Source organism: Balaenoptera musculus, chromosome 17 (genome assembly GCF_009873245.2).
Source record: "Balaenoptera musculus isolate JJ_BM4_2016_0621 chromosome 17, mBalMus1.pri.v3, whole genome shotgun sequence".
Classification (NCBI taxonomy): domain Eukaryota; kingdom Metazoa; phylum Chordata; class Mammalia; order Artiodactyla; family Balaenopteridae; genus Balaenoptera; species Balaenoptera musculus.
The window spans coordinates 47549603-47566095 of record NC_045801.1 but is presented as its reverse complement, the minus strand read 5'-3'; the positions used below and the strand labels follow the sequence as shown (position 1 = coordinate 47566095).

The window sequence follows — 16493 nt, the reverse complement described above, 5'->3', positions numbered from 1 at the left end:
TGGCACAAACTGGCTGATGCGCAGGTAAGCCTCCAGTGCTAATAAGCTAGAGAGGACTCCAAAATGGCACTTGGCAGCACCAGTGTCCTTGTGGTACAATGAACTCCCCAAAATGGCTGCTGCTAGTGTCTAAGTCCTCCGGGGAAGTCGTTTCTTCGTACTTCTCTAGGAGTCTCTCCAATATCAGCAAGTGAGTCTGACCCAGGCTCCTTTCAAATTACTGCCTCTGTGCTAGTGGTCAGAGTGTGTGATATTTTGCATGTGCCCTTTAAGAGAGAAGTCTCTGTTTCCTACAGTCCTCCAGCCCTCCATAGACAAGCCCTGCTGGCCTGCAAAGTCAGATGTTCTGGAGGCTCATCTTCCTGGTGCAGGACTCCTGGGCTGCGGAGCCCCAATGTGGGTCTTGGACCCCTCAGTGTGCAAGGGGAACCTTTGCAATTGTGATTATCCTCCTGTTTGTGGGTCACCTACTCAAGAATGTGGGTCTTGACTATACCACATCTCTGCCCATCCTACCTGTTTCATTGTAGTTCCTTCTTTATATGTTCAGTTGTGGAGTATCTTTCCTGCTAGCCTTCAGGTCATTCTCATCAATAGTTGCTCTGGAAATAGATGTTATTTTGGTATGCCAATGGAAGGTGAGCTCAGGGCCTTCCTACTCCACCATCTTGGTCACTCCCCCCCCCCCCAAATATTTGATTAAAAAGGAAGACAGAAATGGAGAAAAAAGGAAAGAATAGATGTGGCAAGGAGAAAAAATCATGATGACAGACTTCAACCCAACCATATAAAAAATCATAAGTGGATTAAGTACCACCAGTTTAAATGCAATTATCATCATACTGGATAAAAAGAACTTCAGTAATGTGGTGTTTACAAGAGACTCATGAAAATATAGATACTGATAGATTATAAGTAAAACGGCATAGCATACAAACACTGAAGAGAAAGACTTCAAGATAAACTATTACTAGAGATAAAGAAGGATTTCATTAAAAAAAAGGTTTAGTAAATCCAGAAGACATACCAAAATTTAAAATATATGCATCTAATTTCTGAGTTTCAAGATATATAAAGCAAAGTTCTGGTCCAAGATGGCAACAGAGGAGGCTCCTGAATTCACCTCCTCCAGTGGACACATTGAATCTGCAGCTACACACAGAACACTTCCCTCTGAAAGAAATCCAGAAATTAGCTAAATTATACCTATATATCCAGTGAATTAGAAAAAAAAAATCAAAAAGCAGTAGGAGAGGGTGCGAAACTCTCTTGCCAGAAAACCCACCTCTGGCAGTGACAATTAGGAAAGAACTCCCAACTCCTCCCTGAGAAGTGAAGGGTTTGGACCCAACATCAAGCACCCCAACTTTAAGATTTCCATCTGAGGGATACGCCCCCCAAACATCTATATCTGAAAGCCAGTGAGACTTGTGTACACAAGACGCACAAGGCTATAGCAAAAAGGAAACAGTTCTTAACTGGCTTGGACTTGCTGTGACTATCCCATCAGGGCTCAGCATAGAGGCAGCAGACAAAAACGCCTATCTCCTAGTCTTCCCTGAAAAGAAGCTTATTTGCATAACTTAAAAGCTGCAGCCTGAGGGTCAGTTTCCTAATTTGGCACACATGTAGGGACAGACTGCTACCCTCTCCAGAAACCAGCAGCTGTCATGTTTTGCATTACCCCTCTGCCCCACTCCAGGTTACTCTGATGTCACCCTGAAAGAAGCTTGTGCACATGTCTGGTGCCCTAGGTTTTGTGGCTGCCACTCAGAGGATATACTCCTTGATACTCTGGCTCTGGTGGCCAGCAGAGCTTGGGTTCACAAGTTCAACAGGGATGTAGCAAATAAACAGTTCTTGGCCAGTTATCCCACAGGGATCAATGCAGAGGCAGCAGACAGAAATCCCCTTTTCCTAGTCTTTCCATGAAAGAAGCCTATTCACATATCTTAAAACCTGCAGCCTTAAGGTCAGACTTCTAATTTAGCTTATATCTAGGTAGAGACTGACATCCTGTTACCAAAAGCTCGGCCTCTCTGTACAGCAGTGCCGAACCAAATCCTGGAGACAGAGTTTTGGGTGAAGTAGAAGAGGATGGCTTTATTCCTTTGCCAGGCAAAGGGAGACACACCGGGCATCTGCCTCGAAAAACTATGTGTCTTAACCCCAGAGGATTTGGTGGAGGTTTTATAACAGTGGTTCAAAGGTGGATTCTCTGACAAGATAAGGATGTGAGCAGGGCTTGCACTCCCTTAATCTTGTCTCAGGTGGTCTCTTAATCTTGATGAGCTTTTCTGGTCCCTTTAATCTTGCCTCAGGTGGTTTCTTGGCTGCTCCTCCCTTGATTAGCAACTGTTCAAATCCACCCTTTGGAACTCAGGGAAGGTCATGGAGGCTGGAGTCTTGCCTACAAGAAATGGTGGACCAAAGGATGCCTCTGTGTCCAGGCCCCACTCAGTTTCAATCCTACCCAAGGATCAGGGAAGCCAGCAGGCACTGTATCTGCATTATCCCTGTAGCCAAATCCAAATCACCAATATCTCACTGGAAGGAGTTTGTATTTATGGATCACACAGAATTGTAGCAAAAAGGAAATAGTTCTTAACTGGCTATCCCCACCTGGGCCCAGTGCAGAAGGGAGACAGAAACTCCCAGCCACAGTTCTATGAAAGAGATCTACTTGAATGCTTTAAAAAGCTGCTGAGGGTTCAGCTTTTAATCAGCCTTCATCTAAGTGCTGAGTTCTTCCCCTTTAGGACATTTACAGAACTTGGCACATCCTCAACTACTGGAAGCCACTAAGAACAAATTTGGTGGCTTTGATGATCACAAAGATTTGAGAGACAACTAAGAGCTAGGGCCTGACTGAATGATAAGCTTTATCTCCTACATGAGACCACTCTGTCAATACTGGGAGAGATGGCTATGTTATCTAATACACAGAAACCAACACAGAGAGTCAAGGCAAATGAAGAAACATAGGAATATGTTCCAAACAGAAGAAAAAGATAAAAACCCAGAAGCAGAGGAGTGATGGAGATAAGTGATTTAGTTAGCTAATAAAAAGATCAGATTCATAGCCATAAAGATGACTGCTGAGGTCAGAACAATGGATGAACAAAGTGAATAGTCAACATAAACATGGCAGGCCAAAAGGGAATGTAATGATATAATCAAATTGCTGAGGAAAAAAAAAAAAAAAAAACCCAAAAAACAAAACTTGCCAACCAAGAATACTCCACCTAGCAACGTTCTGAATTGTTCTGTCCTTCTGAATCAAAGGAGAGATTTTCCAGACAGCAATAGCTAAAGGAGTTCATCACCACTCAACTGGCCTTACAAGAAATGTTAAAGGGACTTCAAGCTGAAAAGAAAGATGCTAATTAGTAACAGAAAAACATATGAAAATATAATCCCTGGCAAAGGTAAATATAGTTAAATTTAGAATAATGTAATGGTGATGAGTAAATCACTTAAAAATCTAGTATAAAGGTTAAAAGACAAAAGTAGAAAAAAATAATTATAGCTACAATAATTTATTAATGGTTACATAAGGTAAAAAGATGTAAATTGTGACATCAAAAACATAAAACATGGGGGTGGGAAGAGTAAAAATGCAGAGCTTAGTATGCATTCAAAGTTGTTATCAGTTTAAAATAGACTGTTATAACTATAAGATGTTTTATGTAAGCCTCATGGAAACCACAAAGCAAAAACCTACAGTACATACACAAAAGATAAAGGAATCTAAACATACCACTACAAAAAATCATCAAATCACAAAGGAAGAGAACAAGAAGGAACAAATGAATTAGAAAACAATTTACAGAAATTAGTCAGAAAACAACAAAATGGCAATAGTAAGTTCACACTATCAATAGCTACTTTAAATGTAAATGGACCAAATTCTCCTATCAGAAGATGTAAAATGCCTGAATGGATAAACAAACAAACAAACCAAACTATATGCTGCCTACAAGAGACTCACTTTAGCTTTAAGGATACATACAGACTGAAAGTGAAGAGATGGCAAAAGACACTCCATGTAAATGAAAATGAAAAGAAAGCAGAAGTAGCTATGCTTTTATCAGACAAAATAGACTTCTATCCAGAGTATAATACAAGGCAAAGAAGGTCATTATACAATACTAAGGGTCAATCCAACAAGAGGATATAGCAAACATAAATATTTACGCACCCAACACAGTAGCACCTAAACACATAAGCAAATATTAACAGACTTGAAGGAAGAAAGAGACAGCAATACAATAACAGTAGGGGATTTCAATACCCTGCTGTGATAAACAATTACAATTAGTACTAAGGAGATTGAATCAATAATCAAAAATCTCCCAACAAAGAAAAGTCCAGGACTAAATGTCTTAACTGGTGAATTCTACAAAACATTTAAGGAATAATTAATACCCATCCTTCTCAAGTGAGTCCAAAAATCTGAAGACAAGAGAACACTTCCAACCTTGTTTTATGAAGCCAGCATTAATTAAGCCAGCTCAGGGACTGAAACAGTTGATATTGTTAAAATATCCATCCTACCCAAAGCAGTGTACAGATTCAGTGCAATCCTTATCAAAATTCCAGTGGCATTTTTCACAAAAATAGAACAAATAATTGTAAAATTTGTATGGAACCACAAAAAACTTAAAAAGCCAAAGGAGTCTTTAGAAAGAAGAGCAAAGCTAGAGGCATCACACTTCCTGATATCAAAGTATATTACAAAGCTATATCAATCAAAACAGTACAGTATTGGCATAAAAATACACATAGACCAAAAAAAAAAAAAAAAAACCACATAGACCGAACATAATAGAGAGCCCAGATTTAAAGCCATGCATTTACAGTCAATTAATTTTTGACAAAGGATCCATGAATATAAAATGGGGAAAGGATAGTTTCTTTAATAAATGTTGCTAGGAAAACTGGACAGCCAAATGTAAAAAACTGAAACTGGACCATTATCTTATACCATATACAAAAATCAAGGCAAAATATATTAAAAACTGGACTGTGAGACCTGAAAGCATAAAATTCCTAGAAGAAACCATAGGAGGTAAATTCCTTGACATAGGTCTTGGCAATGATTTTTTTTTTTTGGATTTGACAACAAAGGCAAAGCCAATAAAAGAAAAATAAACAAGTGGGACTACATCAAACTAAAAAGCTTTTGCATGTCAAAGGAAATCATCAACAAAATGAAATGGCAACCTATGGAATGGGAGAAAATATATGCAATATATGCAAACCATATATCTGATAAGGGATTAATATCTAAAATATATAAAGAACTCAATAGCAAAAATCAAACAATCCAATTAACAAACGGACAGAGAAACTGAATAGACATTTATCCAATGACATACAGGTAGCCAACAAGTACATGAAAAAGTGGTCAACATCACTAACCATCAGGGAAATCAAATCAAAAGTATCTCACAGCTATTAGAATGGCTGTCATCAAAAAGATAAGAGATAACAAGTGTTGGCTAGGATGTGGGGAAAAGGGAACACTTGTGCACCATTGGTGGGGATGTAAATTTGTGTAGCTACTATGTAAAACAGTATGAAAGTTCCTCAAAAAGTTTTTAAAAAATACATCATATGACCCAGCAATTCCACTTCTGGCTATATGTCTGAAGGAAAGAAAATCACTATCTCAGAGAAATATATGCACCTCTGTTTCACTGAAGCATTATTTACAATAGCCAAGACATGGAAATAACTTAGGTGCCCATCAATGGGCAAATAAAGAAAATGTGGTATATATACACAATGGGATATTACCCAGCCATAAAAAAGAAGGAAATCCTGTTATCTGTTACAACATGGATGAACTCTGAGGCCATTATAATAAAATGGCAGAGAAAGGCAAATACTGTATGACCTCACTCATGTGGAATCTAAAAAAACCCAACTTATGGAAACAGAGAATACATTGGTGGTTGCCTGAGGCAGAGGGGTAGGGAAAATGGATCAGGGTGGTCAAAAGGTACAACAAACTTCCAGTTATAAGATAAACAGGTTCTGGGTATTGAATGCACAGCATCTTGACTACCTTTAACAATACTGTATTGTATATTTAAAAGCTGGTAATCTTTAAGATGTGATCTTAAAAGTTCTCATCACAAGAGAGAATAAAAATTTGTAACTATGTGAGGTGATCGAGGTTAACGAAACTTGTGGTAATCATTTCACAATATGTACATATATCAAATCATTATGTTGTATACCTTAGACTAATTTATATCTCAATAAAACTTAAAGATATATGAAGTAAAAATGGACAGAACTAAAGGGAGAAACAGACAAATCCACAACTACAGCTGGAGATTTTAATATGCATCTTTCAGTAACTGGTCAAAGAGAAAAAAAAATTAGTATATTAAAGATTTCAATAGTATTATTAACCACTGACCTAACTGACATTTATAGAACACCTATACCCACAAACTGCATAATACACTTTATTTTTAAGTGCATATATAACACAAACAGACCAACCATATGCTTGTGATAAAACAAGTTGCAAAAAATTTCAAAAGACTGAAATTCTTACTAAATACATCTCTCACCATACTGCAATTAATTTAGAAAGCAGTAACAAAGAACTGGTAACTAACTGGCTATTATATCTTTGGATAGACAGAGAACTTTTATTTGGAAATTAAATAGCTAATCCACATGTTAATGAAGAAAGCACAAGGAGATTAAAACATATTTTGTATTGAATAATAACACAAATATCCAAAGTTGTCACATGCAGCTAATGCAGTGCACAGAGGGAAACATATAGTTTTAAATTCTAATATTAGAAAAGAAGACAGGTTTAAAATCAATGATCTAAGTTTCCATCTACAGGTGCTAGAAAAATAAGAGCAAATTAAACACAAAGTAAGTAGAAGGTAGGAAATAAAGAGTGAAAATCAATGAAATAGAAAAAAGACAAAAAATAGAGAAAATCAATGAAACTAAACATTTAAAAAAATTTTTAGAACAGAATTGAGAAACCTCTAACTAGATTGATCAAGCAAAAAAAAAAGAACACAAATCTCTGAAAAGAACAAAAGAGACATCACTATATATTATACAGACATTAAAAGCTTAATACAGGAATATTATGAACTCTACACCAGTAAATTTGTTAAACTTGAAGGAGGAGAAAACTTTACCTAAGTCTCAATGTGCTTTGATCTCTTAGGAAGGAATATGGATCATGATCATTCAAATAAGCAAATATAGACTCCCACTAGTGTGACCAACCACAAGGTTTCAGTTATCGAATTAGGAAGAAATCTGTAAGGAAGATACTTCTGGGTAGAAAGAGCATTATACCTAGAGAAAGGGAAGGGGGTATGCAACTTCAAAAGTGCTGCTGGAGATCCTTTTTGATCCACCTCTCAGAGAAATGGAAATAAAAACAAAAATAAACAAATGGGACCTAATTAAAGTTAAAAGCTTTTGTACAGCAAAGGAAACCATAAAAAAGACAACACTTAGAATGGGAGAAAATATTTGCAAACGAAGCAACTGACAAAGGATTAATCTCCAAAATATACAAGCAGCTCATGCAGCTCAATATCAAAAAAACAAACAACCCAATCCAAAAATTGGCAGAAGACGTAAATAGACATTTCTCCAAAGAAGATATACAGATTGCCAACAAACACATGAAAAGATACTCAACATCACTAATCATTTGAGAAATGCAAATCAAAACTACAATGAGGTATCACCTCACACCGGTCAGAATGGCCATCATCAAAAATCTACAAACAATAAATACTGGAGAGGGTGTGGAGAAAAGGCAACCCTCTTGTACTGTTGGTGGGAATGTAAACTGGTACAGCCACTATGGAGAACAGTATGGAGGTTCCTTAAAAAACTAAAAATAGAACTACCATATGACCCAGCAATCCCACTATTGGGCATATACTCTGAGAAACCCGTAATTCAAAAAGTCATGTACCACAATGTTCACTGCAGCACTATTTACAATAGCCAGGATATGTTAGCAACTTAAGTGCCCATCGATAGATGAATGGATAAAGAAGATGTGGCACATATATACAATGGAATATTACTCAGCCATAAAAAGAAACGAAACTGACTTATTTGCAGTGAGGTGGATGGACCTAGAGTCTGTCATACAGAGTGAAGTCAGAGAGAGAAAAATACCGTATGCTAACACATATATATGGAATCTAAAACAAAAAACAGTTCTCATGAACCTCGGGGCAGGACAGGAATAAAGACACAGACGTAGAGAATGGACCTGAGGACACAGGGAGGGGGAAGGGTAAGCTGGGACGAAGTAAGAGAGTAGCATTGACATATATACACTCCCAAATGTAAAATAGATAGCTAGTGGGAAGCAGCCGCATAGCACAGGGAGATCAGCTTGGTGCTTTGTGACCATCTAGAGGGGTGGGATAAGGAGGGTGAGAGGGAGACACAAGAGGGAGGGGATATGGGGATATACATATGCATATAGCTGATTCACTTTGTTGCACAGCAGAAACTAACACAACACTGTAAAGCAATTATACTCCTATAAAGATGTTAAAAAAAAAAGTGCTGCTAGGCAATGGACAATTGTGAGATTATGGCCAAAGGCCAGGCTACCTCTTCCCTGCCACCACCTAAAGGCCCAGGTCAAAAATGGAGGCAGAGTTCCCATTCATCTAAGAAAGGGAGGTGGCAAGTTTCATCTCCCCTCTTTCTCCTAAAACATGCAAAGGCTTAGAAAAGAGTCCCCCAAAAATCCAAGGGAAAAGGTACACACCTTACTCAAGCATGGGTATGACTAAAGTTGTTCAGAGCTAAGAGAGCTTTATAAAAATTGTGCAGCACTGAAGGATCTATGCAAAGCAATGGCAAACATCTTTCATCTATTTAACAATACTTTCTAAGCTAAAGAGAACTTAAAGGGAATTTTAAAAACTCAGTCAGTTCTGGAGCGTTTGAGCTTTTAGACTACTCCTAGAAAGTTAGAGAGACCATTATTCATTTACCTTTGAATTCTTTCAGTGTTGTGGAGGGCAATGTTTTATATAAAATACAAATTTAATAATGTTTCCTAAACAAAGAAACAAGAAAAAAGCTAGAACATTTAAAAACTATCTCCTGAAAGGAAATAACATGTTCTGAAGGCTGGTCAAGGGTGCAAAATATATTAGCCAGATACTTAAATGTGGTGACTTCCCTTGACTGAATATGGAGGAACACTAAATCTTCCATGAAGGCTTAGCAACACTACAAATTAACTTATGATATAACTTTTCACGCTAGGCTATCTCTCACAACCTAAAAAGGGGTGGCAGAACCTACGTGAAACTAGGAAGTTTTCAGTCAGTATAAAAAGCATGTTCTACCTCCTAAGACAAAATGCATCAGTCCTTAGAGGAGATAAAAAGACTTTACCCTATATTATAATGTACAGCCAAAGCTGTCTATATGACAAAATTTGGAAACAGACATTCTTTTTCTTACCATCTCCCTTTAAGGTAGAAAGAAGACGACCTTACCATTTCTACTTTATAGATACAAAAAATAGGATTCTAAAAGGCTCAAAACACCCAGCTCAGTAAGAGCACCAAATAGGTCTTATCTCATTCTAGTGAGATCTATCCACAAGCTTGATGAAGTCTTCCACTATCATTTCCAGTACTAGAATAATATGTGGGTGACATCTTCAACACTGAAATCCATTTCACTTGGGTTACTTCAGCTCAGGGAAGACTATGGCAAAATGGAAAAGAAAAAAATAATAAACAGAAAAAAATTATGTTTTGATATGACTATAACCTTCCAATCTAGTCAATGAAAAAGAATAAGGTACAGAACACTGTATATATTATGCTATCAATTTTATAGGAAATTACCGAAAAATGATATGCAGAGAAATTTGAAGACATTAAAAATCTCTGTAGAGACTCATAAGAAATGAGTGTCATGGATTTTTTCAGAGGAGGGGAAACGAATAGCTAGGATAGTGGTAGAAGGGAGACCTTTTATTCTTTTACCCTTTTATACTTTTAGAATTTTGAACTGTGACCACAGTAACTATTCAATAAGTTAAAGTACCATTTAAAAATGAAAAAAAATTATTATAAAAGATTAGATAACAAAGACTGAAAACAGAATAAACAATACTAATTGTCACACACAAAAGAAATGGAGTTTTGTTCATTTTATTTAACAAATTTAGGGCATAAACTTAAATCTTCTATACACTATATGCATGTATCCCCGAGGAAACTCGACGTATATACTTGATAGGAAATGTTTTTCCATGGCTTCTTCATAAAACCCTGTTATCTTCTCCTTTTTACATTAGGATTGTATCTGCAAAGAAAGAAACAGTTAAATGATATCTAGATAAATGACAGCATTCCTTTTTACTTTTCAAGTTAAAGGGCTTTCAAAATAGAGACACACTTTTGCAAACAGAAATGAGAATGCTAATTTTATCCTTGGGATCAGATACTAAGCACTGACATTTTTACTGTCATTTATCCTTTTGATGTTGCTTTGATGAATATTTGGTAAAAGTAAAACTATCAAAAAATACTGTAAAAGCACTAAAATAATTAATGAAAACAACAGTTTAAAAATTAATGCATGTTTTTATACTTCCTCCAGGATGGCTGCAAACAGACCTCTCCACTCTCAAATTAAATTATACCATTTTCACCAAGAGCATAATGAACCTAAAATATAATTATGTTATAAAGTCTTCTCCTATAACAAACAATGTAGTTGGGCAACTATTCCCATCTGACTGTACTTATGAAAAATCAGCACCATTTGTCAACATTTTCATCAATGATTCACACTGTCAATAATGAAATTAAAGAATCAAATTGGTTACAAAACAGACTCAAAAATACAGTATTTCTTGGGAAAACGTTATTCTCCCCTAGCCAGTATCTACCTACAATATTGTTTATGAATATTTGCGAGCTAATTATTATAATGTTTGTTGGGTCTGCAGGAATGCTGAAAATGTTAAATCAGAATTAAATTATAATCATCCATTATAACTCCTCTAACCCTCCCACAAAAACCTGCTTTGAAACTCTAATCCAGCTTCTTATTTTTATGTATGTGCCAAATAAAACTAACAAATGGTCTGGTATTTTACTTGTCTTATTTCAAAACCCCACTCATTCATAATTCTACTCAGAGCTGAAAATCTCACAAATTTATCAGCCAAACTCACCCAGCTCAGGAACCTTCTTTTGCCTAAATGCCCCAAATAAATTTTAAATATCTTGTGATACAGTATAAGTGAATTAAGCTCAAACCTTGAAGATATATCCAGTAAACCCAATTAAGAGGTGCTCAAGTAGTAAAAAGAAATACCTATATTAAAAACAAGACAAAATATTCTTTCGGTGAAGGTACTAAAGTGTCTATTTCTAAGGATAGAAGAAACAAATATTTAAACTCTATCAATAGAACTGAATTTTATATACAAAGATTCAGGAGAAAGCTGAAATTAAACTTTACCTAAAGAGTTCATCGGCAAGAGATTCTTCTTTTGCATGTTGATTTTGCACCTGTCAAAATTAACAGAGTTTCAAAAACTTTCTAAGTGATGAAAATATAGTTAATGAAATTGCCATGCTGGGTGATCACATCCCAGAGGTCACCAGATCTGTAAGTTTTTGCCTCTATGACTTCTTGCCCATTCAACAGGTCTGTTCCGTATTCACTTCATGCCAAGATTACTGCAAAAGTCCTCTAATTAAACAACTTTCTCCAGCCAATCTCCTCTCAAAGGCAACCAACACATACATTGCTAGCTTGTTGAGTTTTTAAACATTTTTTTCCAGGAGAACGCTTTTACTAAATGAAATTTCAGTGTTTTGAGATCATACCACTGATGGAGTGGCTGAGAGGGCAATATTTACCCCACCTTCAACCAGAGCAGCTCTGCAGGTAAAGTGGCTCTCTTCCTCACAGCCCCAAATCAGGACTCAGAAGTCGCTGCTGAATCACCTCACCCACAAAATAATTTAAAACACAAACTCACCAAACTCTTAAAGCACCTTTGACAGTTAGGACTGGAAATACCCTGTGCTGGGTGCATATTCCTAAAGTCCAGCTATGATCCTATCATGTGCCATTCAAAACCCTTCAATGACTTCTCCCACCTACCAAAGAAAACACAAACTCTTGAGTCTGACTCTTAAGTGGGAAAGGCTCTTCATAACTTGGCTCCATTATACTTCCTCAATCACTTCCCACTCTCCTCTTCGTGAACCCTGTATGCCAGTTAAACTGAATCACACAAAAAGACAAAACAAACAAAACAAACAAAAAACCAGGCTCACCTCCTAACAAATATACTGGGACCCTCTCTGCTTTTGTTCATGAAAAAAATTTTATACAGTATCCTCCTCTTTCCACATCTGACCATCTTTCAAGGTGCATTCACTCAATAATTGTTTAGTGTCTACTATGCATCAAGGAACATGTTCTTCCCCTCTTTAACAATGGCTTTCTAATTCTCTTCATTTAAAAGTAAGTCTGGGGCTTCCCTGGTGGCGCAGTGGTTGAGAATCTGCCTGCCAAGGCAGGGGACATGGGTTCGAGCCCTGGTCTGGGAAGATCCCACATGCCACGGAGCAACTAGGCCCGTGAACCACAACTACTGAGCCTGCGCATCTGGAGCTTGTGCTCCGCAACAAGAGAGGCCGCAACAGTGAGAGGCCCGCGCACCACGATGAAGACTGGCCCCCGCTCGCCCCAACTAGAGAAAGCCCTCGCACAGAAACGAAGACCCAACACAGCCAAAATAAATAAATAAATAAATAGCGTTCCCTTAAAAAAAAAAAAAAAGTAAGCCTGCTATGAAGAACTCCCACAGAACTTTACCTAGGTGACTCCTAGATGTTCATCAATTTCTATCTTCTGTTATAATTATTTATATCACATCTCCACTAAAAAACTGTAAGTTCTCTGAATGCAGATACCATTTACTGTAATTTACATTTGTGTATTTCCAGATACTATCTTAAAACTGTTTCTAAAAAGAACTCATTTAATCTTCATATAATCTCATTACTACTTTTACACTATTATTCCAATTTTAACCAATAAGGAAACAGAGACTTAGGTTAAGTACGTTGTAGAAAATCAAAAAACTGTCATATGGAAGAACTGGGATTGACCAGGTCTCCTTGAATAAAAGCACCAGCTATTAACCAGGCTGTTACACTGCTTCTGAGTCTTTGGAAAGGGCCTAGAAGAAGACTTGCAGGGATTCAAACTTATAGAATGATTTTCTATTCATACAGTGAAATGTCAAACTGAAATTACATCTTTTACATTTTCTAATAAGTATAGCGGAACACAAATGGGAAGGCACATGATTTTCATAAAGCAGTTGTCAAAAAAGCTGCTGGTATCATTCTCCTAAATATTCTTAAAGGCTTCCTAGTAAGGGATGCTAATTTTAAAGTTTAATATAGTAAAGAAAAATCAGCTTTATCTTATATATCTTAGTAAAATCATTAAGTAAAAAAGTACTAAAAAACAGAAATCCTCCTATTACTGGCATTTTTCAGTGGCTTGGGAGAACTACAAATCACAGTCTTTCAAAAGTCAAATCAGGTTGGGTAGAGGTCAAAGAGTTATTATGTTTAATGCACAGAATAAAAATATCCTATATTCAAAGAAAGTTTGGGAACTAAGTGATTATGAAAACTAAGACTGGTCTGCAGCAAAAGAAGAAAAGGAGGGCTGAAAAAGAACAAAGGCAGGGAATATAGAAGAGCAGCTAGAGCAAGACTAGGGAAACATCAAGACAGTAGCACATTTATATGTAGAAGCTGCAGCCATGTAGAAGAACAAGGTCAACTCTATTATCTTAGAGAGCAAATCCTACCTAGAGCACCTAAAATTGTTCTAGCAAAAAAAGGAGAGATTTGGTAGAATAAATCTAGGACACAGCTTCTCTACTAATGCTAACGAAATAAATGAAAGATAGGAAAAAGTCAGCAGCTGCACCATCATTCTGTCAACTCCTCCCCATCCAAGAACAAATAAAACTCCACAGCTATAATTAATCAAGAAGAGCATAACCCCACGCCACAGACTTCAAAAAGGTGGCTGTGCAAAGAACCAAAAGATTAATGCAACTGATTCCTAATCCTCCCCCAACTCATTTAAAAGTGCTACAGAACTGTCCAGACCTGAGAATTCCTACTAATAATACAAATTTGGGAAAAAGTAGCCTGAGCAGGAAAGAGAAGACAACTGCTGGTGGACTGCTGGGAGGGGACTAATGGCATGGAGAGGTAAGTGGGACTGACACTGACCAAAGGCATAGGCTCCAGGCATCCCTGACAAATTAGGCAAATAACCTAAAATGTAGGTTATTCTCTTCTGGGATAAGATATACTCCCTGGTACACATTTAATTCCAGTCCCAAGAAAGAGCTGCACACAGCTTTACCTGACCCTCCCCTTTCCTCAATTCAATGTTTTCAGGCAATAGAAACTAGATGGGACATGCAATGTGCCTTTGACTGAACATGTTGCCATACCAACAGTATGGAGGCATCAGGATAATTCTGTTCTTTATGAGCAAGCTAAGATGGGTAGGAGTGATTTCAACAACATTCAATTTTTGCCTCACAAACTGGTTTCAGAATAAACCAGAATAAACCCTGCAATAAGATGTCATATGATGTTTCACACAGCAAACAATATCTGGACAGGGTATCTTACTTTAAATAGCTGCAAGGCAAAAGAAAACAGGAAAGCCACTCCACATCCAGATGGAAAAAAAGAGAGACTGGAATAGAACCTGCAAAAGACAGTTAAAGAACCTAGTCTGAAAGAAATAATAACCCATAAATAAAAAATAAATAAAATTAATAAGAACATGAAAGCAATAAAATAAGAACAAGAAAGTTAAATATAGAAAAAACACAATGAAATGAAATGGGAATGAATGCTAAGTAAACAAACTGAGAACTCTAATAACACCATTTCAGAATTAAATAAATGAGAAATAGCTAACACTGTTTCCACTGTTATAAATGCTTTATTAAGTAGTATGTATGTTATTCTCACAAAAAGCCTGTGAAATGGAGGTACTATTATTATTCCCATTCTGCACAGGAGGAAACAGAAGGATAAAGAAGTAATTTCCTCAAGGTCACATAACATAGCTGGTGAGGAACAGAAGAGACACAACTGAAATCTGAATTTCTGATATACTGAAAGAGCTTAAGAAAACCACAATGAATGTAGAAGAAAAGGATGTGAAGGGCAAAGGTGATTTAATAAAAGGAGAGTTATGTCTTAAATGCAGAGAACCCAGCAAATACAAAAATGTTTTTAAAGATGTAATAGAAAAGTTCCTTGAAATAAAAAAGAACTGCACCTACAAATCAAAATAGCATACTTTACTCTGGGAAAAATGAAGGGAGAATGATCAACACTGAGATATATTCTGACTGTTACTGACTTTCAAGCCTAAGAAGGAATACTGTAGGCATGCAAGTCACCTAAAAAGGGGGAAAAGGGGCACTGGCATGAGGTGCGGGCGGGGAAGTAGAGGAAGCACAAATAATTTCCTCACTCTTCACAGCAGGAACCAACAAACAGTGTCTAAAATCAAAATACGTAGTTTGAAACAAATACTGATTCTAACCTGATAGTGTTTTTCTTATTTAGGGATCTCAGGAACTATCTGGAAGGAAGAAACATTTATACAAATTCATCAATGCTTTCAGTTTTACTTCCTTCTATCCATCTCTCTTCTTCCCTTCCTACATTATCCCTCCCTGCCTCCACTCCTCCTCAATAAAGAGATGTCTGGAACATTATGTATTTAATGTCTAAATGGGTACTTAGGATTTTCACTTCTTCATTCTTTTGGTACTACCATAATTATTTGGAATGCACATTTATAAAATAATAAAGCCAGTTATCCTTTCAAAAAAGAAAGAAGAGAAGGATGGTACCTTCATTCTTCCATTTTCTGCCATTAAAAATCCTGACAACCCTATTTTTGAGTGACCTAACAATTTTTTGATTAAAAAAAGCATGCTTAAAAACAAATTTCTGAACACTACATTAAACCCATAATAAAGCAAAATATAAATCTAGAGATGTTACCAAGTACCAAAGCCAGCTTTTGCCCTGCCCTGGGGGGATCTACAAAACACAAAAAAACCCAGGCTCTCCTTTGATGTCTGTACGGGAAATGAGCATTATCAAAGAAAATCATAATAAATAGAATAAAAGACTCCAGCACTAAAGGGCAAAAGAGGAACAAACTCTACAACACAAAAGGAGACAGCAAAGAAACCTGCCTATCTTGACCCTGACAGGGTGAAAGAAAGAAATAAAAAATCTCACTAAGTTTATAATGACAAGCCAGCCTTCACCCAAGCTTCTGGTCCAAATACATTAACTACCTGAATGATCCAAAAACATCACAAGCAGAGATTAAAG

At 36.7% G+C, this 16493-nt stretch overlaps 1 protein-coding gene across 2 annotated transcripts in view; it reads right to left on the bottom strand.

Annotated features, from left to right (window-relative positions):
* Window positions 1-10196: 10196 nt before the first annotated feature.
* Window positions 10197-16493, bottom strand: part of NBN (nibrin) — a 48681-nt gene continuing 42384 nt past the window's right edge. For both annotated transcript variants that reach the window (XM_036830741.1, XM_036830740.1), the window contains exons 14-15: window positions 11530-11579; window positions 10197-10362 (exon numbers count right to left, since the gene is read on the bottom strand). In XM_036830741.1, coding sequence (XP_036686636.1) covers window positions 10332-10362; window positions 11530-11579 — 81 coding nt within the window. In that variant the 3' untranslated portion in view covers window positions 10197-10331. The remainder of the gene's footprint in view (window positions 10363-11529; window positions 11580-16493) is intronic.